The 27,234-nt window shown below is 39.5% G+C and overlaps 1 protein-coding gene across 1 annotated transcript in view; it reads right to left on the bottom strand.

Moving 5' to 3' along the window:
- TRPM6 (transient receptor potential cation channel subfamily M member 6) overlaps positions 1-27,234 on the bottom strand; it is a 162,915-nt gene that overhangs the window by 49,642 nt on the left and 86,039 nt on the right. Inside the window, exons 17-25 of the mRNA XM_012759807.3 lie at positions 25,951-26,179; positions 21,703-21,855; positions 18,267-18,413; positions 14,738-14,866; positions 12,749-13,000; positions 10,598-10,772; positions 10,282-10,396; positions 5,363-5,556; positions 694-826 (exon numbers count right to left, since the gene is read on the bottom strand). Of these exons, the coding sequence (XP_012615261.2) occupies positions 694-826; positions 5,363-5,556; positions 10,282-10,396; positions 10,598-10,772; positions 12,749-13,000; positions 14,738-14,866; positions 18,267-18,413; positions 21,703-21,855; positions 25,951-26,179 (1,527 nt within the window). The remainder of the gene's footprint in view (positions 1-693; positions 827-5,362; positions 5,557-10,281; positions 10,397-10,597; positions 10,773-12,748; positions 13,001-14,737; positions 14,867-18,266; positions 18,414-21,702; positions 21,856-25,950; positions 26,180-27,234) is intronic.

Genomic DNA, 27,234 nt, shown 5'->3' with positions numbered 1-27,234 from the left:
CGCTAAGTCAGGTGCCCAGAGACTCCTTATCCAACTAGCACACTGGGCTCTACCTCTGTCCAGGGCCTCCCCGCTGCTGCCGGACACAGCGGGCTGCCTCAGGGGGTTTGCAGGTGCTGTTCCTCCTCCACTACTCTGGTGCGCTGTTCCACTCACGTCCCTGCCTGGCCCCTCCCCTCACTTCCTTCAGTCCTCTCCTCCCAAACGCCTCAGAGCCACCTTCCTGCACCAGACAGTCCAACCCAACCCCCAACTCTTCCGGGTCTCACACCACCATCATTTCCTATTCTCTTAAACTACTTTACTTTTCTTCATAGCTCTCTTACCACCTGATATTAAATTACATATTTGTATGTGTTTCCTTGCTTACTTTTTGTTCCCTACTTCCTTTATTTCCCTCACCACCTACACACACACATGTTAGAACACAAGTCCTCTGAAGACAGGGCCTCTAGTCTTTTATTCACCATTTATCCTTACTATCATAACTGCAAGAATGCCTGGAACGCAGTAGATGCTCCATAAATAAGCATTGGTTATATGAGTATTATATGTTACTACACGCTTCCAATTTTTGAGAAACCGAACCTCTGGGATTTGAAAGTGGGTCTTTCTCCTCTTTTAGACATTCTAGTAGAATCAGGTTTTGGTAGCAGTTTGGGAATGGGAAAGATATATACAGCTGTCACCCACCTTTCTGATGTCACTCGGACTCGTGCCTCACAACTGCAGTTCAGATTTTCCGTCTTCTCATGGAAGTATTTCTCCACACACTGCTCTTCAAAATCATGGAGTTTTTTCAGATCTTCTGTGCTCAGGTAGAGTTCTGTAGAAATAAGTGTGGTGCATAAAGAGAATCATTACTCTCCCAAAATAGGAACCTGGCACACAGCATGAGCTTCTTCCACTTGTGTTGAAAGCGATAAATTATAGCAGGTGTGATAAAAGTTTGCTGCCTTGTCATGCAGTAACACTAATGGAGAAACATTACATAGAAAAACCTGGAAACCCCAGTCTGAGTCTCTCCTACCTATTCTTTGAAAATGACTCATGTATAGAATCATTTCTCTTCAATATTTTCATAGGTTAGAATGTTTTCACACATTAACAAAAATTCACCGTATTTATATACAAATAGGGAAAGGATCTTTTTTTTTAGAATTTTTTTTTTTTTTTGAGACAGAGTCTCATTTTGTTGCCCAGGTTAGAGTGAGTGCCGTGGCGTCAGCCTAGCTCACAGCAACCTCAAACTCCTGGGCTCAAGCGATCCTGCTGCCTCAGCCTCCCGAGTAGCTGGGACTACAGGCATGCATCACCATGCCCAGTTCATTTTTTGTATATATATTTTTAGTTGGCCAATTAATTTCTTTCTATTTTTAGTAGAGACAGGGTCTTGCTCAGGGTGGTCTCGAACTCCTGACCTCGAGCAATCTGCCTGTCTCGGCCTCCCAGAGTGCTAGGATTACAGGCGTGAGCCACTGTGCCCGGCTGGGAAAGGATCTTATTATCTTTGGTTTTTTCTCTCTGCCAACTCTTTTAGCTACCAAAATGACAATAAGCACCTATAGGTTAAAATCAAGGGTAGAAGAAGGTAAGGTCTATTGACATTAATCCCCCTAAGTATCAGAAAGTTTTTTTTTTTGTTTTGTTTTGTTTTTTGAGACACAGTCTTGCTTTGTTGCCCAGGCTAGAGTGAGTGCCGTGGTGTCGGCCTAGCTCACAGCAACCTCAAACTCCTGGGCTCAAGCAATCCTCCTGCCTCAGTCTCCCGAGTAGCTGGGACTACAGGCATGCACCACCATGCCCGGCTAATTTTTTCTATATGTAGTAGTTGGCCAATTAATTTCTTTCTATTTATAGTAGAGACGGGGTCTCGCTCTTGCTCAGGGTGGTTTCGAACTCCTAACCTCGAGCAATCCGCCCGCCTCGGCCTCCCAGAGTGCTAGGATTACAGGCATGAGCCACCGCGCCCGGCCAGTATCAGAAAGTTTTACCTTGTTATACTGAGTTTGTATACACTAAGTTCTTCTATCAAAAAAAGATACATAGTCATTACCGGTCAATGGCTAATCAAGGTTGTAACATTCCCTGACATAATTATAATTATGATAATTATATCATACATAATGAGTCATTAAAAGACACATCTAGTCAGGTACAGTGGCTCACACCTTTGATCTTAGCACTGTAGGAGGCCAAGGCAAGAAGATTGCTTGAGGCCAGGAGTTTGAGACCAGCCTGAGCAACAGAGCGAGACCTCATCTCTACAAAAAATTTTTAAAAATTAGCCAGGCATAGTCTCAGCTACTTAGGAGGTTGTACAAGGAGGATCATTTGAGCCCAGGAGTTTGAGATTGCAGTGATCAATGACCACACCATTGCACTCTAGCCCAGGCAACAAAGCAAGAACTTGACTCAAAAAATAATATAAAATTTAAAAAGACAAATAATTTTGTGATATTATGAGGCTGATACAATTCTTCATCGAACTTCAACATTCACATTTGGTCTACCATGTTGGCTCTCACTCTTACCTAACAAAATCATCTTTTAAGCAAGTTTCTAATACTTAGAAAATATAAAAATGAAATGATACTGCTGAAAGGATAAAATCAGAAAAATTCTCTTTCTTGAATGGTTTCAGTCAAATGAAAACAAAAAGAACTAATACAGTTCTCCAGAATTTATTAAAAATACAATTGGCCTGTTATTTTCCAATAAAATGAAGAAGAAAATATTAATTTTAAACCAAAAAACACGGCTAAAATAATGTTCGCCATTAAACGTGTTCACAACTCAAGCGCACATGTTTTCTGATTTATATAGTGTGGAAGGATCTTCCAAATGCTGAAAAAATCTAGCCTCTCCCACCAGCACCCAACTATAATGTCTGTTTGCATAAAGAGTCTCCTATGAGCAAGAAACTTTATGACGTGAGCCTTCTGCGGGTCCCTGAGAGCAAACTATCTAAACAGCAGTTCCAGCAGGGCACGGTGGCTCACATCCATAATCCCAGCTAGTCAGGAGGCTGAGGCGGGAGGATCTCTTGAGCCCAGGAATTGGAGGCCGCAGTGAGCTATCATCTCACCGCTGTACTCCATCCTGGGCGACAAAGCAAGACCCTGTCTCTAAAAATCAAACAAACAAAAAGCAATTCCATGGAAGGGTGCAGCTTACAGTGTGGCTGCTTTCCTATAATTGTCCACAAGGTGGCACTGCTGCCCCATGTGTAAATGTCTTCTCTCTACTTGAGTTCTATATGAAATCATCCTATAAGCCCAGACCCAGGTGAGCCCAGGAGATTTTCTTTCATGCGATATTAGGAAATCTGGGAAAATCCTAGTTAATTGCAGAAGCTGTCAAGTGGTTCACATTCTACGGTTAGGTTGCAAAGGTTCTGTAGCCAATGCCTAGAACAACTCGCTATTAGAAGCCTGAAATTTACGGTATAATTATAAGCCTCCAAGTTAACTTCAGTTGTGCTTTGGCTTCCATATAAAGGCTGAATCTCTTGAAGAGAAGAAATGAAAAAGAAAAAGAAATCTTCAAAGGGACTCAAGAGGGAACAAAAGGCTTCACAGAGCCAACAACCATAAACAAAATATATCACTCTGTCAACCCTAACATAACATACTGCAGGGGGTAACCTATGGACCCACCTAAACATATAAATATTCAACTGTAGCTCATCTGAAACATCTGAAATCAGGAGTATTTTAGAATTCAGATTTTTTTCTTTTCTACTTTTAGTAAAGTAATATAGTAATATACCATAAAGGAAGTGAAATCCCTACTTAAGGCTAGGGCAATTCCTCAAATCAAACACATTACTATTTTCCACAAGAAAATCAATGAATAGTCACACTACAAGGGATAAAAAGACTAAATGACTTCACCTCAGTTCCCATGAGCCTCTTCTGGCCAAATGAGTCTTTCTCCAATTCATGAAGAAAAAAGACTTTCAGTTTTCAGAGATAAATTGGATTTAGGAATTGTGATAAAGGATTATGGATTTATGCCACCAGTTTCCAGCATATCTTTGAATTATGTAGAAATGGGCCTGGTACCAATTGTGGAATTGCTTGATAGAAACTACAAAAGGGCGAGGCGACGTGGCTCATGCCTGTAATCCTAGCACTCTGGGAGGCCAAGGAGGGAGGATCGCTTGAGGTCAGGAGTTCCAGACCAGCCTGAGCAGGAGTGAGACCCCGTTTTTACTAAAAATAGAAAAATTAGCCAGGGTGCATGCCTGTAGTCCCAGCTACTCAGGAGGCTGAGGAAGGAGGATCGATTGAGCCCAGGAGTTTGAGGTTGCTGTGAGCTGGGCTGATGCCACGGCACTCTAGCCTGGGAAACAGAACAAGACTCTGTCTCAAAAAAAAAAAAAATTAAAAAGTGCAAAAGATCTGTAAAACCACAATAAACAATATTCTCTTTTAACAATTAGTATGATAGCGACATCATGCAGTCAAAATTTGGCTAAATAAGATGAACTAGTAAAACATCAAATTATGTGGGCTTATTTGGCAATAAGAACTTTGGAAATAAGTTCTTTGGAAAAAAGAACAAAAAGTGAGAATCCATATTTCCACATCCTGACTCACTGTGTTCCCCAGGCTGGCGTGCAGTGGCTGGTCATGTGCTCAATCATAATGTACTACAGCCTCGAATTCCTGGGCTCGCACTATCCTCCTGCCTCAGCCTGCCGAGTAGCAAGAACAACAGGTGCACATCACCACGCCTAGCTTCTGAGCTGAAGTTCTTGAAAATAACAAACATCCATTTCAGAATCACTTATAGAACCAGAGAACCATGATCCTGATTAATAAGTTAAGCAAAACCTTGCTTCTCTAATTCCCTGAGACTGCAAGACTTTCTATAACTCCTTTCTATTCGAATTCCATCTTCCGCAACAGAGGAAAAAAAAGTACTTGTCACATGTCTATTCTCTAGGAGTTATTCTGATGAGTTCTCAGGTCTGCAGAGAAAACACAGGCTTTCCAGGTAACATAAGGCCCTTGCGCATTTGAATAAAGATTCTCCTCCTACCTATTACTTTCTGTCAAAGTATCCGTTAATCTTGGCAGAGGGCATTACAACAGCCTGACGACCACATGAGGAGGTCAGTGAGTAAGACCCAGGTTTTTTCACTGTTTGCTGATGAAAAAAAGAAAGAAAAATAATAATAATAATAATATATATAATATATATATCACCCAGGCACCAGGTGATTTTCTATTTTAATTAACTCCCAGAGCCTTCCATCCTGTACCCTGAATTTAATTTTCAATGCCCCAGTGTGTCTCTGCCTTGTATCTCCACCTTTTACTCTCTTCCTCTGGCCTCACCAATAAGAACTTACTTAGTCCCACATCGCCCTCTTCTTGGTCGCTGGGCGCTGGGTGGTGGCACAGGCGGCGGAGAAGGAGGCTCAAGTGGCTCAGGAGAATCAGAGGGGGTGGAAGCCAGGGCTTCTCGTGGTAGGTCATGATGTAGCGATAGCGGTTGTATTTCCACAGCTCGTTTGAGATGGATTTCAGATCCAAGTAAACGTTGCTGTAAGTTGTAGTAAGAGAGGAACAACATCTTAATATGAAATCTTGGAACATCATAGTTTCTTCATTTCCCGATTCTCAACGATTGGTTCCCCTGACATTGCCAACAATGAGCCCACAAAAATAATATCCACTGCATTTGCGATCCTTCTTCCACCAAACATAATACAGCAATCCACCTTTCACAATAAAACATGCTAATCAAGATAACAAGCAGGCCGGGCGCGGTGGCTCACGCCTGTAATCCTAGCTCTTGGGAGGCCGAGGCGGGCGGATTGCTCAAGGTCAGGAGTTCAAAACCAGCCTGAGCAAGAGCAAGACCCCGTCTCTACTATAAATAGAAAGAAATTAATTGGCCAACTGATATATATATAAAAAATTAGCCGGGCATGGTGGCACATGCCTGTAGTCCCAGCTACTCGGGAGGCTGAGGCAGAAGGATCGCTCGAGCCCAGGAGTTTGAGGTTGCTGTGAGCTAGGCTGACGCCATGGTACTCACTCTAGCCTGGACAACAAAGCGAGACTCTGTCTCAAAAAAAAAAAAAAAAAAGATAACAAGCAAAAGGCAGAAATTACAATCAGAGAGAAGAAAAGGCAAATATGTTCAATGTAATGAACAGAAACTGCCCTCTGGAACTCAACGCTATTCTTGGGTCACCATTGCTTCTCACATAAGAAGCTCATTTTCAGTCCACAATTCAGCCTTCGTGGCAAACAGCTTTACCATTCCTCTTTATCATCAACCTTACAAAGATACCGTCCTACTGTCAAAAGCGAGAACTGCTAGAATAATCCTAGTTAAAACACCCAAACGAAACAGTATTAATGAAGAAGAAGAGAAAGGGAAGAAGAATCAATCCATCCTAAAATAAATCAATAAGCTGATCTTCTATTAGAAGACAGACAAATTATTTCAACTAACTTTACAGTAAAAGTAACTTCTTATTGGTAGGTCACTTTGGATTTTCCCTTTAACTACGTCAGTTATAATATGCAGACGGTAGAGTGAATATTGATATTATAGCACTTATGCTAGAAGTAATGGTTGGGAGGAAAGTTATTCTAAAGCAAAACATCATCCTTAACTTCTTTGCTCAAGTATATAACATGATGTGGGGGTGGGCTGACACAATGGACCGTCCTCCTTAACGTTTTGCCTAACCTTACAAAACATTTAGCTTCTTTAGAGAAAGGTGGCAGAGTAGACCTGGAGGACAGTATCCAAGTGTCGCAAACGAAAACACAGGCAACCCTGAACCTGAGCAGTGATAAAAAAGAACCAGAAACATCCTGGAGAGACCGAGCTCAGGGTAAGAACAGGAGGGATGTTTCACAGAATCCATGCAGAAGGTGATGATGGAAACATAGATGACTGGGTCAGAACAGTAGTTCTCAAAGTGGGGTCTCCCCACCAGCACCCTCGGGGTAACCTGAGAACATGTCAGAAATGCACATTCCTGGGCCCTGTGGAGGAAACTACTGAATGAGAAACTCTAGCGGTGGGACATTCTAGCACAATTGCGTTTCAGCAAGCCCTCCAGCTGTGTCGCGCCAAACATGAGTGCACCTTCCGCCAGCAGGTGGCGACCTTCCAGCGGCAGGTGGATTGCAGGTTCTTTCTAACTATTGGTGTGAAGAATTCTGTCTGCACGAGGCTCCTGGAAAAGTAGCCAGATCTGGGGCTGCTCAACTTGTTTGGTCCACAATGTGTTCATCTCCGAAGCGAGAAGACTGGTCTATATGGGGATTTCTCAACCCCTCTTTTGATACTGGACGTTTTTGAGCAGCAAAAATCTCACACCCTCTTATTATCTGACATATCACAAAACAGCTATAATAATTACATGCCTACAAATGGTATAAATTCCTAAAATGGTAGGGCTGAGAGAGATGAAAGCTATCTCATAATTCTTTTTTTTTGTTGCCCAGGCTAGAGTGAGTGCCATGGCATCAGCCTAGCTCACAGCAACCTCAATCTTCTGGGCTCAAGCAATCCTGCTGCCTCAGTCTCCCTAGTAGCTGGGACTACAGGCATGCACCACCATGCCCAGCTAATTACACACACACACACGCGCGCGCACACACACACACACACACACACACACACACACACACACATATATATATATATATATATATATATATATATATATATATATATATATATTAGTTGGCCAATTAATTGCTCAGGCTGGTTTCAAACTCCTGACCTCAAGCAATCCGCCGGCCTCGGCCTCTGGCCTCCCAGAGTGCTAGGATTACAGGTGTAAGCCACCGCACCCGGCCTATCTCATAATTCTGTAACAAGAAGGAAGATATAACCTCCCCCTATACATGGAACAAGTCACGTTTTTTAAGTATTCTATTTTGACTAACCTTCCATCCCCTACCTTCTCTACTTTCTTTACTTAGATTCTATAAATTAAATTTCCCTTTTCTTACCTTTCTGTCTTCAGTGAGATAATCAACAAATAAAACACCTGGCACAGTGCCTGGCATATAAAAGTCACTCAGAAAATACAAAATTTTTCTCATCCACCTCACTTGGTTTCTTTCATTTATTAAACAATTATGTGCCAGGCACTCTTTGCAGTGTTTGGGATGAATTCATGAGCAAAAAAGGCAAAAATACTTGCCCTTGTGGAGCTTATATTCCAGTAGAGGAGCCATATAACAGAAAAACCTAATACATAAATCAATTATAAAATATATTTGCATCTGTAATATAAATAGATATAAAAAGAGAAGATTAAGCGGGATGAGGCATGCCAAGAAGATGGCAGAAGAAAGGGGGCTGCACTTTTAACTATAATGCTTAGGCTAGACCTAATCAAAAAGGGGCCATTGGGCAAGCCTGGAGGGGAAGGAATGAGGGACAGTGGTATCTGGTGGAAGAGCACTCTAGGCAGAGGAAACAGCAAGTGCAAACACAACAGGATTGTCTGAAAAACTGTGAGGGGCCAGTGTGGTTGGAGAGGAATGGATTAGGGGGAGGAGCAGCATGATGCATGATTTGAGAAGTCACAGGGATGCCAAATCACACAGGGCCATATAGGTCATAATAGGAATTTTGACTTTTACCCACAGGTAAATGGGGAGCTACTGAAGAGTTTGGAGCAGAGGAGTGGCATCATCTGATGTATGTTTCCAAAGGACCATTTGGGGCCAGGCATATTGGCTCACGCCTATAATCCTAACACTTTGGGAAGCTTAGGCTGGAGGATCATTTGAGGCCAGGAGTTCAAGGCCAACCTGGGCAACCTAGTGAGACCCTTTCTCTGCAAGAAGATAAAAGAGTAGCCAGGCATGGTGGTGCACACCTGTAGTCCCAGCTACTCGGAGGGCTAAGGCGGGAGGATGGCTTGAGCACAGGAGTTTAAGGCAGCAAGGGACTGTGATTGTGCCACTGCACTCCAGCCTGGGTGACAGAGTAAGACCATCTCTAAATAAATAAATGGTTGTTTGGGCTACTGTGTTGAGAACAGAGTATAGGGACTGAAGATAGAAGCAGAAAAATAAATTAGGAGGCTTTAGGGTAACAGTGGAGCAGTGAGAGGCGGTTGAATTGATGATCTATTTGAAGGTTGTGTCAAAAGGAGTTCCTGACAGTTTAGAAGTAGAGGCACAAGAGGAATTAAAAATGACTGCAAGGTTCTTGGTCTAAATAACTGAAAAGATGGAGCTTCAACAGAAACTCACGTGGAAGTGTATGTTAGGAAGGAGGAGAGATGAAGAGTTTGGACATTTTAGAAATCTGTTACTGGTGATGGAAGGGGCCAGTTGGAGCTACGTGACTGGAGTTTAAGAAAGAGAGCCAGGCTGGAGATAGAAATGGGGACTGATCAGGATATAAGGGGAACTGAACAAGATCCTAAAAAAGCACAACTAAAGGAAGAGCAAGGTCTGGGCCAAGGGAAAAATCAATGTTGAAAGGTTGGGGAGAAGAAGGTGATCCAGAAAAGGAGAATGAGAAGAAGTGAGATCAAAGACAACAGAGAATGAAGTATATTGGGAGCCAGCTGAAGAAAGCGGATCAAGAACTCTGTAGCTAACGTTCCACTCCATCAGCTGTTATACTTTCATGATTCTAACTGGCTGCTTAATTATAATTCAGGATCCCGTTTTGTTCTGTTTCTATTAGTATAAAAGTGCTTTCTCTCTATAGTCAGCTCTCCATATCCCTGGGTTCCACATCTGTGGATTCAACCAACCGCAAATCAAAAATAGTAGGGAAAAAAATGGATAGTGTGTCTGTACTGAACACATACAGACTTTTTTTTCTTGTCATTATTCTCTAAATAATACAGTATAACAACTATTTACATAGCATCTACATTGTATTAGGCATTATAAGTAATTGAGAGATGATTTAAAGTATACAGGAAGATGTGCACAGGTCACTTGCAAATACTACACCATCATATATTAATGTAAAGGACGTGAACATCCATGGATTTGGGCATCTTTGGGGGGGGGGGGGTCCTGGAACCAATCCCCCGTGGGTACAGGTGGATGACTGAGTTTATTACTTCACTGCTTCCTATGCTCTTGCTTTCTTATTACCAACCGTTTCATGCCCATATCTTAAAACCGTAATTATAAAACATGAAACACACAAAAAAAACAAAGGTTATGTACTCAAAATACATGTGAATCTACTCAACACGTCCGGCCCACCCCATGTTTTATGTAAATAAGATAATTATATTTAATTAAAGTAACCTACTTGAAGAAAGCAATCAGCAGGTTCACCATGATGATATATTGCACAAAGAGGTAGACAGCTTGCAGGAATGGAGTAAGAAAAGCTCCGGGTGGGCAAGATGGTTGGCTTTCACAAACTGCAAGGAAACAATTAGAATGGGGATAAGGTGAACCACAGTCCTAGGACTCTAGACAAACATTTAGCACATTAACTGTGCAGAATACCACACATTGTATACATATTTAAAATTCAGATGATTGCTTTGCATATTTCTTTTAATTACTCTGAGTATCTACAGAGATGGAATTTCTGCATGATGGCAAAATCCCCTACTCACCATCTATCTCTGCAGCATAGACTTCTCCATATATCATCCAGTATGGCTCAAATACAATATCTCGGGCTAGGCTCCAGGACGGCGCCTCCTTTGGCGACAGGATGGCCTTGCGCGCCACTCCGAAACTCAGCAGGACTATAGCCATCATGATCACAATGTAAAACATGTTTGCTGTCTGCAAAATAGCACACACAACGAGACTCTTACCACAGATCTGGAAGTCAAGACAAACTAAAAAGACCGTCTAGCTAGTCATTGAGTAAAACGCCCTGGTCCACGAATAGCTAGATTTCTTTGGCTAAACTATTTTGTTTTCTCTGCACAGCCTGTGTTTCAAGTGAATGTGGTCTATAGAATGACATAAATGTGCTGAGAGTAGAGAATCTATGCTTCTTTCTTTAAGTAGTAATGAAATGGGAACATCTTTTGATTAGCAAATATCCAACCTTTCCCCATTGGACCAGAGGTTAGGAAAGGAAAAACATGGTGCATTCAAATTAGTCCAGTGGCTGCTATTCTCGGAATTATCTTCAGAAATTGATTGGAGTGTGAAAAATTGTATAGTCAGTTGTATGCCATCTGCTAAATGTATATCAACTCAATGCATTTGTGCATTGTGGCAGAGAGAGTATGCACCAAAATTCCCAACTGTGTTCCAAGAGCTGCTCTTCATTTCTTAGCTTCTCTTCCACTAGGCTGGTGCCCCAAAACCTATTCTAGCCAATGGGCTGTGGCATGATTGTGGCTCTGGTCACTTCTTGTCCGGAGCAGTTAAAAGCCATTAGACTTTCTCCATCCTTCTCATTCCCTGACAGCAGAGACCTTGGAAGCCACATGTTGACATGGATGTGTCACAAGACCAGGGGATTCTAGATCCCTGAGTCACTGCATGGAGGACAGTCCCCATGGGCATTCATCAAACTGTGCATTAGGGAGAAATAACCTCATGCTAAGTCACCGAGCTATATTGGTTAACTCAATATATCCTATCTAATAAATACTAATGTCACTAAGAGAAAACATTTCTTATCTAAGAGAAAAATGTAAAATAAGAAAAGTCTGTCTTTGGAGTCTTGAAGGTTCCCCCCATTTTGTTCTCTTCATTTGTTTCAGCACTATCTTGTATGCTCCAGAGCTTGCCCCTGCCCTGCAAGTGAGTGTTCCAGAAGGAAAAGCCAAAGATGATCTTCAGATATTATACTTCCTAGAGGACAGGTCAAAGGTCCATGTAAATAGCCAGATGGAAAAAGCTGACAGCAAGTTCAGATGGCAGCCTGGAGCCCAGTGACCCACTCTGGAATCCTTGCTGTCCACATATGCCCAGGAGGAATTCACTCAGCCTCCATTGCCTTGATGGAAGATGTGTATAATAACACTACCTATTTCACAACTAATATTTGCTACAAAGATTAAACAAGTTTATATATACAAAGTACTTAGAACTGTATGTGGCCTAGAGTAAGCACTATCTATTTAAGAGTGTGGTAGATCACTTGGGTGTGGTGGCACACACCTGTAATCTCAGCTATCTGGGAGTCTGGGGCAGGAGGATCACTTGAACCCAGGAGTTGGAGGCTGCAGTGAGCTATGATCTCACCACTGCGTTCCAGCCTGGGTGACAGAGCAAGAACCTGTCTCTGAGGGAAAGAAAAAAAAAAAAAATGTGTGGTGGAGAGAGAGAATGAGTGAGTAATTAAAGAATAAATCGATATTTTAGCAGAAAACATTATTGGTGGTAGCCTCCTACAAATCTGGCCCTCAGGAATTATTGTGCTCAGAGACAAATTTGACTAGATCCATGTCATCTGGCCCCAACCAAAGTATCCTGATCAATCCATGTGCTATCCAAGAACATTTGTTAAATACAGGTTTGTGATTATAAGGAAAGCAGTGATAAAATGATGCTGTTCTTTTTGCTTTTATAAATAATTCTGAAAGGTAAACTACTGGATACAAACCATGAAATTAGGTAGAATCATTAAAAAGAAGCCAGGCATAGTAGCACACACGTATAGTCCCAGCTACTTGGGATACTGAGGCAGTAGGATCACTTGAGCCCAGGAGTTAAAGTCCAGCCTGGGCAACATAGCAAGATCCTGTCTCTAAAAATTAAAGAAAAGAACACCAGGATATAAAACCAGATGTACTCACCATTTTTGCAATCATGGTCACATATGGACCTGCATGTTGGTTCACAGCAAAGAAATCCAGCAGGCGTGAGAACCAGAAAATGATGTCTATGCAGTAGATTAGTCTTCCTGCTGTGTGAAAAGGAGGATCACCCCACCGAAGACCGAAACCAACTGAAAATAGGCCAATTGCCACCGTTTCTATTAGGTTCCAGTATTCACTAATCCATACCTTCACCTTTTGAGTAAACTTCCCAGGTTCTGAAATACAGATCTAAAAGAAGAGAGAAAAACATAAAGAATGAGGTACAACCCAAGAATTCTATCAATACCCTCTTCCTGAATATATCAACCACTCATTTAAAGAGTAATCTGAATCCTGCCAAACCTTAAGTCACACCGAGAGTTTAGAGACTTAAGTTATCTGGGACTAGTCAAAGTAAGGCCGGGCACGGTGGCTCACGCCTGTAATCCTAGCACTCTGGGAGGCCAAGGCAGGCGGATTGCTTGAGGTCAGGAGTTTGAAACCAGCCTGAGCAAGAGCGAGACCCTGTCTCTACTATAAACAGAAAGAAATTAATGGGCCAACTAATATATAGAGAGAAAAAATTAGCCGGGCATGGTGGCGCATGCCTATAGTCCCAGCTACTCAGGAGGCTGAGGCAGGAGGATTGCTTGAGCCCAGGAGTTTCTGTGGTAAAAAGAAAATTGAGGGGGGAAGGAAGGAAGGAAGGAAATAAGTTATCCATGGAAATGAATTATTTAAACAAATCTATAAAAATACCTTAAAAATACCTTAATGCCACTGTTAGTGCTAGACAATCACTTGAAAACACAACTAGAAGTCAAAAAAAAAAAAAAAAAGAAATATTTTTTCAAGCTTTCTATAATCCTAACTTAAAGTCTTGGTGAAACACCAAGACATTCAAAAACTCAAAATTATAATGGATTTATATGGCTACAATTCTATTTCATGAAGTGCAGCACAGTCTGAAGAACACTGGGTTGAAACCAAGAAACCCTATAATCTAGTACTACTACTGCTACTTAGTGAGTTGTTGACAAACTACTAAGAATGTGATATTGGAACTCACTATTATAGGAAATTACCCCTGAAACATCATATAAGACAAACTGAAATGTAAAACAGTAAACCTATCTTCCCTGAAGCATAAAAAATGGTATAATTTAGATAATGTTTCTCTCCTGAATTATTTTTTATAATCTTGTAAACTCCACATAATAATTTAGCAGGCAGTATAGGTATAATTACCAAGAATACATTTACCTAGTATATAATGTTGGTCATATAACCTCCAGGACAAAATAAACACATGTAAGTGCATGGACATATATATATATATACATTAACGTCCAAAACAGTCTCATAACTATTAATATTTGTGATTGCAGTTATAATTGTATATAAATGCTAATTTTCTTAAGTAATTCATTACAAACTAGAAATAAAAAATTTGCTTTGTTTTGTTTCTTGGATTACTTGCCCCAAAGGGATTTTCAAATTCAATTTTCAAAGGTGTTCAGTAGGATCTTTCAAAAGTGATAACTATCTCCCTTACATATCGCACAACTCCAGCCATTTATGTGCCACTCTGTGAGATGAAACTAATAATATAAGTAATGCTGAGCTATGAAAATCAATCCCACTCCCCCCCTCAAAAAATCAGAGAACTCAAATTCTTGGGGGATTTAATAACAAGTAGATGGCATCATCTACCATTCTAGGACTGGTAAACACACTAACACATCCACTTTGAAGATAACTGCTTCCAAAGTGGAGCAACCAGCAGAAAGCAGCTGACAAGGATAAAGGGTTAAAATTGGAGATTTACCTTCCCCCCCCCCCCAAATAACCTCCTTACAGCATGCAAATCAAGATCAGCATTTCCTGTTTTCCCCCACACCTGTGACATGCCCATTTTCACCACCAGGGCCAAGAACATCTCTAAGCAGAGGGGTGTAGAGGACAAATGTGCAAGGGACAACTCACCTCCCTGACTTTCTCAATGGCGTTGGTGAAGATGTAAATGATGACGAGCCACTCTTGCACACTGGGCTGGGACTGCATCTCCACCAGCACCGTGTAGGTGAACAGCATGAGGAAGGCCAAATATGCCATCTGTGAGGGGAACACACATTCCCTGGGCGTGAGTGACAGTGAGCATGGAGGATACCAAGCAGACGCAGACCCAGAAACTCGGGCATGAACTTCAACAGGATAATATGAACATAGAACCGGGACCACCTTCAGATTATTGAGCATCCAAGATCTAAAAAGGCACAAGAATCCACAGTTTTCTTTCTAGTCTAGGATTTAGTGGCAGACATGAAATCACTATTCTCAGATGCATGGAAGGAGACACCGTCTCTCTCATCCTATTGGCTGCTAACCCTGCACATTCCAGGACTGACGCTGTCAGGCTAACAGCAAGCCAACAAGGAATCACATGCCTTTCCCTCCATCTTAAACATAGAAAATATGTGTGCTAAGCATGCCGGATAAGCTACGCAGAGTCAGTATTTTTTTCAAATAGCATATTTTCAAATACAGTGAATTGTGATATTTACAACTGCTGGGAGTTTTATTTTATAATGTGTAGATTAAAATATGTTGACTAATAGAAAAGTCTTGTCCAACTGTAAGCTCTTGTAATTAAGGACTGTTTATTAACGTTTTTATCTTCAGCACTCAGCATTCCACCTGATATGACAGGCATTCAATAAATGTTTGTTTAATTACTAACTGTGTATATTATACCTAGATTCCCAAACTCTTCAAAGAATTAAACATAATGAACACACACATTATGTTTAATAGTTTTGTAATCTTATCTAATGTTCTTATCTTCTTAAGATATATTTCTCAGAAGCAGAATAGCTGTGCACGCACGTTGAATACTGGGAAAAATATTACTAAATTACCCAACAGAAAGGCTTTACTAATTTTCACTGTGTTCAATAATGTATGAGACTGTGCAGTCCTTTACACAGCTTCAGAGACAACACACAGTGCTCACTGATCAATATTGCATTAAGAATCCTAGATCAGGGCCGGGCGTGGTGGCTCATGCCTATAATCCTAGCACTCTGGGAGGCTGAGGCTGGCGGATTGCTTGAGGTCAGGAGTTCAAAACCAGCCTGAGCAAGAGCAAGACCCTGTCTTTACTAAAAATAGAAAGAAATTAATTGGCCAACTAAAAATATATAGAAAAAATTAGCCGGGCATGGTGGCACATGCCTGTAGTCCCAGCTACTAGGGAGGCTGAAGCAGAAGTATTGCTTAAGCCCAGGAGTTTGAGGTTGCTGTGAGCTAGGCTGATGCCACAGCACTCTAGCCCAGGCAACACAGTGAGACTCTGTCTCAAAAAAAAAAATTTTAGATCAGTTGACAGAAAAATATGGATAGGTGTTCATTCTCACAAGAATCATAATATAATCTTGATCCCTATTTCTCATATCACTTTGAATTCTACTTAAGTTTACAAGTCTGTTTCTAAGTCTAGTTCTGCAGAGAAAACAGAGAATGTCTTAAATCATTACTGACTATACAAGAATGGTATTACTTACAACAGGTGGCATTTAGGCAGTCATAATGGATATTACTGCCTATGAGCTAAGAAACTACAGAAGAGAAGCAGCATATAAGAATGTCAAGGTAAACTTCATTAATTCTATACTTTTCTTGGCCTATGTTTCAATGTCTGAGTATTTTTGATGAGCCCTTAGAGACATAATTTAAATAAATTTGTTTGAGCAGTCATTTTAATGATCAATCTTTTTTTTTTTTTAATTCTTGTCATTGGTTTCATGGTGGTTAGACAATTGACTACTTAACACTTACTCCGAGGTAAGTGTTAGGACTTTCATACATTTGTTGGTATTTCTTTCATTATCTACACTTTGTTCTTCCCTGCCCTATATTAGAGTCATTTACATATACAGTCTCCGCTATCCAACTGTAAGCTGTTTGAGGACAGTATCTATGTTTGACAATTTTTTCTCACCTGCCACCGTCTCCAGTACTAGTATATTAAATTCTTAAAGACAACAGTAAGCTCACAGTAAAACCTAATTGAATGATCTGGACCTTATGTTCCCTTCAGCCATAATGTTTTCTTTCTAACATATATAATGTATGACTGCATGAATGATACAGATTTACAAACATATTCAATAAATAAATATTCAGCTTGAGAAAACAGCACAAGTTCCTCTATGTGAGAACAGGTTGGGTTCCTAAAGGCTATTTTAAGTCCATTTGCTCATCAGTTGAAAGTGACATTCCACAAGGCTGCAAACAATGAAATATGCACACCTGGGTAAAATTAAGTACTAAAGCACTCCAAATATTGGTGGTATTGCTTCTGACTCTTTTTGTCTCTTTCCATTATTAAAAATTTGACCCAAAAATATTTGCACTTTTGCTTTTTTATCACAACACGTGCAGCACAAAACTGCTTCAGTAAAGCACATACACCATGGTCCAGCAATGCAATAGCCAAGACTAAAACGCCATGCTCATTGCCAAGACCATCTGTCACAGTGGGAAGACTGGCTGGCTTTGTCCTATAGCTTACCTTGCTGCTGTCTCTAAAAGCTCTTGAGCTAGAAATTTCTAAGGAAAGAAACACTTAAATACTCTTTTCCCAATGATGTGACTATGGTTAAAATTCTCTTAGCACTCCTAGCAGAGTTTCTCAAATATTTTGCTACATATTTGCAAAAATAGTAAAACCTCATCATTTTAAAGATATGATTTTTCAAAACAGATAAAAGTTATTCAGAGTTATGCACTTAGTCAATAAGTACATGAAATAAGTGTGTGGTTTAGCAAGTAAATATTTGAAATATAATACATTTAGAAAAATATCTTTTCATGGTCACATTTTAAATGTTTTAGAAATACAAAATCTTGGCCATCAGCAATTCAAGTACAGATAAGCATTAGAAAAATAAATACTGTAAAATAAATGTGAAAAGCACTCAAATGTCAAAAGCATAGAGTTCATGCTTTCTCTGTAGTTTTACTATCCATAATAGATTTAGTATTTGCTCATACAATTCAGCTTCCAACATTTTTCTTGCCTTCTATATATTTATAAGTACGTGCTACTGAAGACAAAAACAAACACTAGCATTTTTGGTCTCTATCACACATGATTCCTACAAAGAAAATTTTGATTCAATTGCTGGTTTTCTTGCTCAAGATTGGAAAAGAATCTACCCACCTGTTACTTTATTCTACAAACACTGCTGTTAATTTTATTGTTCCACAAATCTCCAAATGCTTAGTCTCAGCTGTGCTAACATTAGCAGTCCAAGAAAGAAGAAAATGTTTGTTCTCAAGCTCCCAAAGTAGGAGAGCTCCACTCTAGCCTCTCTTCCCTACCTACTTTGTCATGTCCTCACTTTACTCCCACGTTTTTGTCACAAATCAGCAAATCAGGCATATCATTATCAACATTATTATTACTACCAACAGCCATTAATACTACATATATTGCTGTAATGAGACCAACCGTATAAAACCAAAACTTGACAATCGGAGCACTGTAGAACTCATAGACCTTTCTAGTCCATGGAAGGCTCTGGGGCCCACTCTCTAAATCCAAGTGCTGATTTTCACTCAGCTTCTCATCAGGGCCCCTTTCCACATCACAGTCTTTCTGTAAAATAAACAAACTTATAATCATTTTTGATCAGCAGGTTAATTAAAATATTGATACGCAAAGACATCCAAAAATACAATAAATAGTATGTCAGAAGTTAATTGGGCATCCACCTGCCAAATTATAATCTTAGCTTTAAAGGCAAAGAAAACTCTATGTGTCATACAAATCTTTGGCCAGGTAAGGAGCACAGGGTATTTCTGACATGTAATCCGAGTCCCAAGTAATCATGCCCAAATTAAGAGTAGTTCCAAGGATTTAAAAATGATCCCCACTTCTGTTTAATCTCCTTTATCAGTAATTTTGGATTCTAAGGATACTCATAAAATCCCTGTGAACTCAGTCACAGATGATAGAATAATGTCCTTAATATAGAAGGACAAAAATGGACTGCAAGAATAAGGAAAGTCATGGGGAAGTCAGGCACAGGGCCAGGATTCCGGCCTTTGATAGCTTCCCCGCTTATTTATAGCAGAGGGTCTCACTGCCTGGAGTTCACGGGCTCTCTGAGCTTCCACAGTTCCTTGAACACTCTTCAAGCATATGCAAGTATTTGTGTTGCACATGCATTTTTCTAGGGAAAGAATCAAACCTTTCATCAGCTTCTCAAAAGTTATGTGTTGGTCCAAAAGTGCTAACCCTTATAGGTAATGAGCAATGAGTATATGAGTGGCCCAGCACAAGAGCTGCCTGAATGTAACTACACAAATGCCCACACAGAAAGGCTTTCAAAAAGAGGGAAAAAAGAAATGAAAAGAAAAGGAAAAAGCATGTATAGCCTGATTACCTTTGAGAAGGGGGAATATAAGAGTGGAGGAAGTGAAGCAAAAGAGATGTCACTCTCTACTTTATAAATTTCTGTATGGTTTTAATTTTTAATGGGAAATGCATTCAAAAGGGTTATACTTTTTTAAGAGAAATATTGGAAGAAAGGAAAGGAATGTTCTCTGCTGTCTCTCAAATGAGTCCATTTCTTCAACCTAGCCACAAAAGTTCTCTCTCTGGTGTTAGACCTGCAAGATGAGCAAGATCTTTCAAGCCCAGGAATGAATCAAATTTTGCTTGAATTGTCCATATAATTACAGGAAAATGTGATTTTTTTGAGGCCTCGGGCATCTAGATGGGTTATCATTGGTGCCTGATTGTTCAGTCATTTTACTTCACTTGTGGGCAGTGGGATCAGGGTTGTGACTTAGACTTGTAGGAACTGGCCCAGTTCCTAACAGGTTTGAACCAGCCTAGAGTCAAAATGGCTTAAAACCAATTAGAAAAGTCATCATTTACTGAGATTTTACGGATTTCAATACCACTTCAGAAAGACCCCAGAAAGTAATTTAAATAAGGACTTTGTTATTAAATAACTTCTCATTCGTTTTCTAGGAGTGTTTCATTAGATCTTAATTACTCTTGACAGTTTGGTGTGGATTATAAAGTACTGATAGAGCCTGGCTCTGACTTGAATTCAAAGACACCAACTGCTGTGATGAAGTCAATGTGAGAATATAAATTCAGATTCAGGATTTATTTGTTTTTCCTTAGAAGAAGGTAAAAACAAAAATTTTTGGCTTAGCTAGCATTTATTGCATTTAAATCTCTCCTGACCTTTCTTCTATCCTTTCTTCCTTCTCCCCTCCCTCTCCTCCTTTTTTTCTTTCTAAAAATAATCTGACACCAGCAGGTACACAGAATGAAATTATAACTACAGCAACCAAATTGATTATAATCTATGCTTGTTTTCCATTATATTACAGTCATTTTTCCTGTTTAATGATGCTGTTACAGAATAGATTAATTTTTTCATCACATGAATAAGACTGAGCTCATCTTCCCCCTTCCAGACCCGCTGCTTTCCCAGTTCTGCCTGTGTCCCTTCACAATGGCCTTGTTTCACCCACCAACCTCTCCATCATATTTGCTATGTCCCCCTTGTCCACACCCTGTGTCCAAAACCTATTTGAGGCCGGGCGTGGTGGCTCACGCCTGTAATCCTAGCACTTTGGGAGGCTGAGGTGGGAGAATTGCTTAAGCTCAGGAGTTTGAGACCAGCCTGAGCAAGAGCAAGACCCCGTCTCTACTATAAATAGAAAGAAATTAGCCAAACAACTAAAAAATAGAAAAAATTAGCTGGGCACGGTGCATGCCTGTAGTCCCAGCTACTCAGGAGGCTGAGGCAGGAGGATGGTTGGAGCTCAGGAGTTTGAGGTTGCTGTGAGCTAGGCTGACACCATGGCACTGTAGCCTGGGCAACAGAGTGAGACTCTGTCTCAAAAAAATAAATAAATAAAAATAAAAAAAAAGAAAAGAAGGAAGTCAGGGAAGGAAGGAGGAAGACAGAGAGGGAAAGGAGAGAACACATAAATACCCAAACAGAGGTGATAGTCAAAACATCTAACAACTGATCTGGCAGACGCAGTAACCAATCAGAATAGGTGCTCAATTGATCACAACAGATGCCAGCCTTAAAAAACTGATTATAATTATTAAGTAGTAGTTTTCATTTAATATTTACTAAATCTTTTTTTAAATATTATAATAAGTACCTCATAAATGCAGAAGTACATCAGGTAAGCTGCTAGGTCAAGATGCTTCATTAAAGTCTTAAGTATCAAGAGAAGATGTGTATTATGCGTCACAGTAAATAACAACTTTATAAGCAATAGTCCAAGGTGAGACAAAAAGCAAAGAATATATTCACAGCATATTGGACATTTTGCAGTAAATATAAGCTCAAGTTACCCATGAAAGAGTACATAGCTAGAACTCAAGCAAAACTATTCATAGGCACTGGATATAAGAAAATGAAAAGATTTCTGGAGTAGCACAGTGAAGATGGACACAAATTCAAACCTGCATCTTCATTAAGAAAAAAGAGTTAAAGGAAATGAGACATTCCTCATTGTAGCTTTAGAGTCCATTTATTCTACTAATCACAAGGGAAAACAAAAGTTACACAGCCATCAATATAATAAAGTCTTTGATGTTGGCTTTGAAGCAGAAATGGAATATTTTATTTAATTATATAAGAGGGTTAATTAGGTCTATAGTGTATGTTATACCTGACCATAGTATAATATGATTAAGATTATGCAGAAGAGAAGTGCGATTGATGAGTCAAAGGCATTTTAGAATAATGTATAACCCCGGGGCCATCTGTCATCATTGGCCTGAAATAGTAGCAATGCACATTTTTGTTTAACAGATTGCTATGTAAATAAACTTTAAAGACGTATATGTTTGTGTGTAGTCAATATAATGCAAATGTAATTCACTGTGATTTTGCACTAACCGCATAAGCATTTTCTTTGGAACCGCTGGGGTTCTGGTCACCGGAATACCACGTAAACTGGAAGTCCTGACACTGGGGAACATGCGACATCTCGGCTTTGCTTTTAAATTCCAACGTCAAAATGGTGGGAGGTAAAAGAATACTCATAATGATCTGTTAAAAAAAAAAAAAAGAAAAAGAAGTAGCAGTGGTTACACAGGGATACACATTATGCAAATAACAAAACCAGAATTTAAGTGTATATGAAATGTGAGAGCCAACTCCGATTCAATGTATAGCCTGATTCTATACATATTTTTCGAATCGGCTATCTCAATTCTAGAAGTGAATCCCTAGAAAATACTCGTGAGCACAAGCATGTATGAGTAAGGATATTTACTGAAAGGTTATTCGTAAAAGCAGAAAAAAATAGTATCAACCTAAATGTCCAGCCAATATGGAACAACCAAACAGTGGAATACCATGCAACCATTAAAAACACAAGGGCAGGCTGGGCGCAGTGGCTCACGCCTGCAATACTAGCACTCTGGAAGGTGAACGCAGAAGGATCACTTGAGGCTAGGAGTTTGAGACCAGCCTGGATAATTGCAAAAAAATTTTAAAGTTAGCCAGGGGTGGTGGCGCATGCCTGCAGTACCAGCTACCCGGGAAGGAGGATCCCTTGTGCCCAGGAGTTTAAGGTTGCAGTGAGCTATGATGATACTACTACACTCTAGCCTGGGCAACAGAGCAAGTCCCTGTCTCAAAAAACAAACCCCACAAAGGCAATGTTGAAAATAATGAAAAGTTATCCATGCTGTATTGTGAAGTTAAAAAAAAAAAGCAAATTACAGACATTCCTTAGTAATTGAGGAGGATTAGTCTCCCCCAAAGATACCAAAATCTTAGCCATCCTTACATAAAATCTTAGGTATTCTTATAAAATCCCTTATATGAAATGGCTTAGTATTTGCATATAACCTATGCACATGCTCCTGTATATTTTAAATCATTTCTAAATTACTTACAATACCTAATGCAATGTAAACACTATGTACATAGTTGTTATTCTGTATTAGTTTCTTTATTTGTGTTGTTTTTTATTATTGTGTTATTTATTATTGAGTGTTTCCCAAATATTTTTGATCCTTGGTTGATTAAATCCACAGATGTGGAATCCCTGGCTACGAAGGGCCAACTGTATAGAATATATAGTCATCCCATTTTTGTGAAAAAAAAATTAAAATTTTTAAAAAATATACTGGTATGCACATTTGCCTTTAAAAGTTTTAAAATATGTATACCACATCATTAGTATTTACCCCTAAGGGTACTGCAGCAGGGCAGTAAGAAATATTATTTTTTAGGGTCTCACTTTGTTACCCAGGCTGGTTCACCCAGTAATGCAGTGGTGCAATCATAGCTCACTGCAGCCTCGAACTCCTGGTTTCAAAGGATCCTCCTGCCTCCGCCTTCCAAATAACTAGGACTACACGTGCGCACCACCATGCCAGGCTAATTTTTTTTATTATTATTATTTTAAAGACAGCATCTCACTATGTTGCCCATGCTGCTCTAGAACTCCTGGGCTCAACCAATTGATCCTCTCACCTCAGCCTCCCAAAATAGCTGGAATTACAGGCATGAGCCACTGTGTCCAGCCAGAAGTATTATTTCCTAGTGAGCACATTGCTTTAATAATTTTTAAAGCCATTAAGTAGGTATTACCACATAAAACACTTTAAAATTTATTCCTATTATAAAATCAAGAATATAAAAGCATACCAAGTGTCACCTTCTGGTAGTTCCATCTGCCATGCTACACAAATATTTTCTCTGCCAGTAAAACCCAAGGAAGGTATAGATCCAGACATCCACAGTTTTTTCATTATACTGCTTTCATTCATGAATTATTAACAGTCTTTTCAAAAGAATTTTTGTGTTCAATTTGTATGGCCTTTCAAGGTAAAGAGTTTAGAAGATTTACTAAATAAAATGCTCTGAAAATCAACTTGCTGATCACTATCTCTTTCAAGCTAATATTAGGCCTTAGTATTCTGGGATTCAGTGATCAAAAATAAAATTCAACCTGCTCTCTACCATTCATGATTAAATGCAGTAAACTGAAGTTATATTCTTGTCAACTTTCTTTTTTTGTTTTTTTTGTTTTTTTTCATGATGAAATGATCTTTTATCATTTTGTTTTTAAGCTTGATCTACTGTGAAGATATTCTGGACTTTCTCTAGTTCTAAAAGGAGTTTGTGTGTTTTCTTTTCAGATATAGAACCCAAAATACATGCACTCTTCCAGGTCTGGAAAAATCATAGTTACCAAGCACAATGATAATATTGCACAAATTAATTCCTAACCCACTTTCTGAAGAGGCCTCACATTCTATCGTCCTTGTCCATGGCAGAACAATTGGCTTAGGAATACAGTACTCAACAGCATCAATATCCTATCTCCAAGGGAGAAGTTGGAGCCTACTAAATGAGTTCTCTCATCCACATAGCTCTACACAGTCTTTCTGTAGTCTGCATCCATTTGGAATTAGTTTTATTAGGACATCTTACAATTATTCGTGAATGTGTTTCCAAAACCCCCAAGCCAGGCATTGATAAATTAGGATCTACGAGATCAGGAGAAAAATGGTTTACTATAGGTCAGAGTAAACATTAAGTAGCTAAGTCAGCCTTTTGCCCTAAAACTCATTCCATGTTTTGGGGCAAAAACATTTAGTCTTACTTCACTTAAATTTTCTTTGGGGTAGGAAGTATATGAAGAACAAGAATTTGTTAAGTTCTCAGTAATAGGGATTTCTAGTAAACTAAAGTATGCACAGGACACAAACACGAAGAGAATTATTTCTACCAGCTCTCTATATGCCATCTCACTCCCAGAATATTTAAAAAGAGTTACTGCTTGAGTAACTAAACAGACGTGGACACATTCACATCTCCGCTTCATCATCTCCAAGGCTGAAATCAAAGCAGATCAAAGGAGAACTTCTTCTGAAAACAATCGTTGTTCCTCCAATTTTTGTTAAAGAGGAGTCTATGTGAAATAATGTTTGATTGACATTTTTTTTATTTCTATAATCTCACCAGTAGAAAATGTGCAAGGTCTTCTCTATATTGTATACCTTATATCTTTTATTTTTTGAGTTTTCTACACTGTGTCCACCAAAAATATATTTTTTAAAACAGTCATTCTGTTTGGGACACATCATATTTTTAAGAATTCTAGAAAGAATAAAATTAAAATATAAAATAGAATCTTACATTCCTCTTAATATTTATGATTTATCTCCTTTTATTTGGTTTCATAAGCATATATACTTGTTAAGCTTGGCAATAACCTACAGTGTTAGGCTTAGGTTTGATGTTAAAGGTTAAATGTCCACAGTGGTCAACTAAATTACTCTTAATAATTTAAGATGAGACTGGGCACAGTGGCTCAGGCCTGTACTCCCAACACATTGGGAGGTCAAAGCAGGAGGATCACTTGAAGCCAGGAGTTTGAGACCAGCCTGAGCAACATAGCCAGACCCTATCTCTACAAAAATAAAAAAGTTAGCCTGGTATGGTGGGGCATGCCAGCTACTTGGGAGGCTGAGGAAGGAGGATCAGGAGTTTGAGGTTGCAATGAGCTATGATAATACCACTGCACTCCATCCTGGATGACAGAGTGAAACCCTGTCTCTAAAAAATATGAAAAATAAAAAATAAGACGAGAGATGAGGCTGAGAATTTTCAGATCATTAGTGATGTGAACAAAAAATGTCTTTGAGGGCAGCCTTACGAAACAAGTCACTTATTTCCTGAAACAATACATTCCATGAGTAGAACAACAGAAAATTGCTCATTTTATCTAGTTTAGTATCTGTTATTATCTGTATTCTTATGTTGAGAAAAATTTCACTAAAAAGTCTCATTTACTTTTATAATTATCAGAATGAATGGCATTTAATAATAACAAAATCTTGCATACGTTTGTACAGGTATATGCTTTTAACCACTGTCCCATGAGTATATCTTTGTGGTGGACAGGGAAGTCACAATTATTCTCCATTTTTTAAAAGAAACTGGCAGTGGGAGATAAAGTACTTTTCACAGATTCTTCGAAGAAGGTCCCAGCTCATCTGTGAGAATCAAAGATATTAATTGGTTTTCCTGAAAATATACTCTGGAACAAGTAAAAAATGGAACTCAAGGGTACAGAATTTCACGCTAAACTGACATTAAAGTCCATAATGCAAGTAAATTTACCTTTAACCAAGAGTTTTTCCTCATTTTCAGGCGCCCCATCCACATGTCTGTCAGTAGCATTTGGGTGCAAGTATGTGAAACGAAGGGCCGCAACCCTCCGGACACGGCTAGTTTCAAGCAGGTGGAATTGCTCCAGTTCTTGAGTTCATATGTCAACAGCTTCATGGCCATTCGCTCATTCTGCTTGAACGCCTTCTCCAACAGGTCCAGGGCAAGCTGGCCAAACTGTCTGCAATGACACAGTGCCAAGTGGAGAAAACAAAGGCCAGTGAGAGGACTGCATTTTTAGAAACATTTTAGAACATGTAGGAAGATTCTAAAAGATTAGATGTGACATTCAGAAAACACTAATTGGTTAGGCTTTATTAAAAAAAAAAAACAAAAACTAGCCAACAGCTGAATAATCTTAGTTTGGAGAAATGGCATTGCTGCTCAGGAAAGGGAACAGAACTCTGGGGTTTACACTGCGGCATACAGAGTTTAATTTACACCTGAGCTATTCCTGGGGAGAACCCACTCCACACTATACGACAACCTACACATCACTTGGTTTGGGACTCTCTGATAAGCCCTGATAAAAAATTGTTTTCCCAGAAAAAACTAGTCAGAACTATACCAGCAACAAGGAAAGTTGTAGAACCGCTTCTTTTGTTTTTTTTAAAAAACATTTTCCAAAATATACAGATGACTTAGCCTCAGGGGATTTTTCAGAAGGAAAATTTTCTCTGAAAAGCAGACACGGTCATTCTTTGAAATTTTTCAAATCAGAATTACAAATTAGTTTCCATTAACTCTAGCTTCCCTTCTTTCTTCATTGCTATAGCACTTTAGTAATTTTTTAAAAATCAAGAAGGATGTTTAACTTTTCAATCTTCCACCACTACTCTCTGGTTCTTTAATACAATGCATTTATTTGTTTTCCCACCTGAGAGATACTAAGAGAAAACAACAAATCTTAATTTAACTTAGCATCAAGAAGTTTGAGAGTTGGTAGGGGAGGTGGCTCACGCCCATAATCCTAACACTCTGGGAGGCCAAGACGGGGATCACTTTAGGTCAAGGTCTGCTTGAGGTCAGGGGTTTGAGACCAGCCTGAGTGAGAATAAGAGCAAGACCCCTTCTCTATTAAAAATAGAAAAAATTAGCCGGGTGTGGTGGCGCATGCCTGTAGTCCCAGTTACTCAGGGGGCTGAGGCAGGAGGATCACTTGAGCCTAGGAGTTTGAGGTTGCTGTGAGCTAGGCTGACACCACAGCACTCTAGCCCGGACAACAGAGCTAGACTC

The sequence above is a fragment of the Microcebus murinus genome, chromosome 12 (genome assembly GCF_040939455.1).
Source record: "Microcebus murinus isolate Inina chromosome 12, M.murinus_Inina_mat1.0, whole genome shotgun sequence".
Taxonomy (NCBI): Eukaryota; Metazoa; Chordata; class Mammalia; order Primates; family Cheirogaleidae; genus Microcebus; species Microcebus murinus.
The sequence above is the reverse complement of the archived record's forward strand: the minus strand, read 5'-3'. Positions and strand labels throughout refer to the sequence as shown.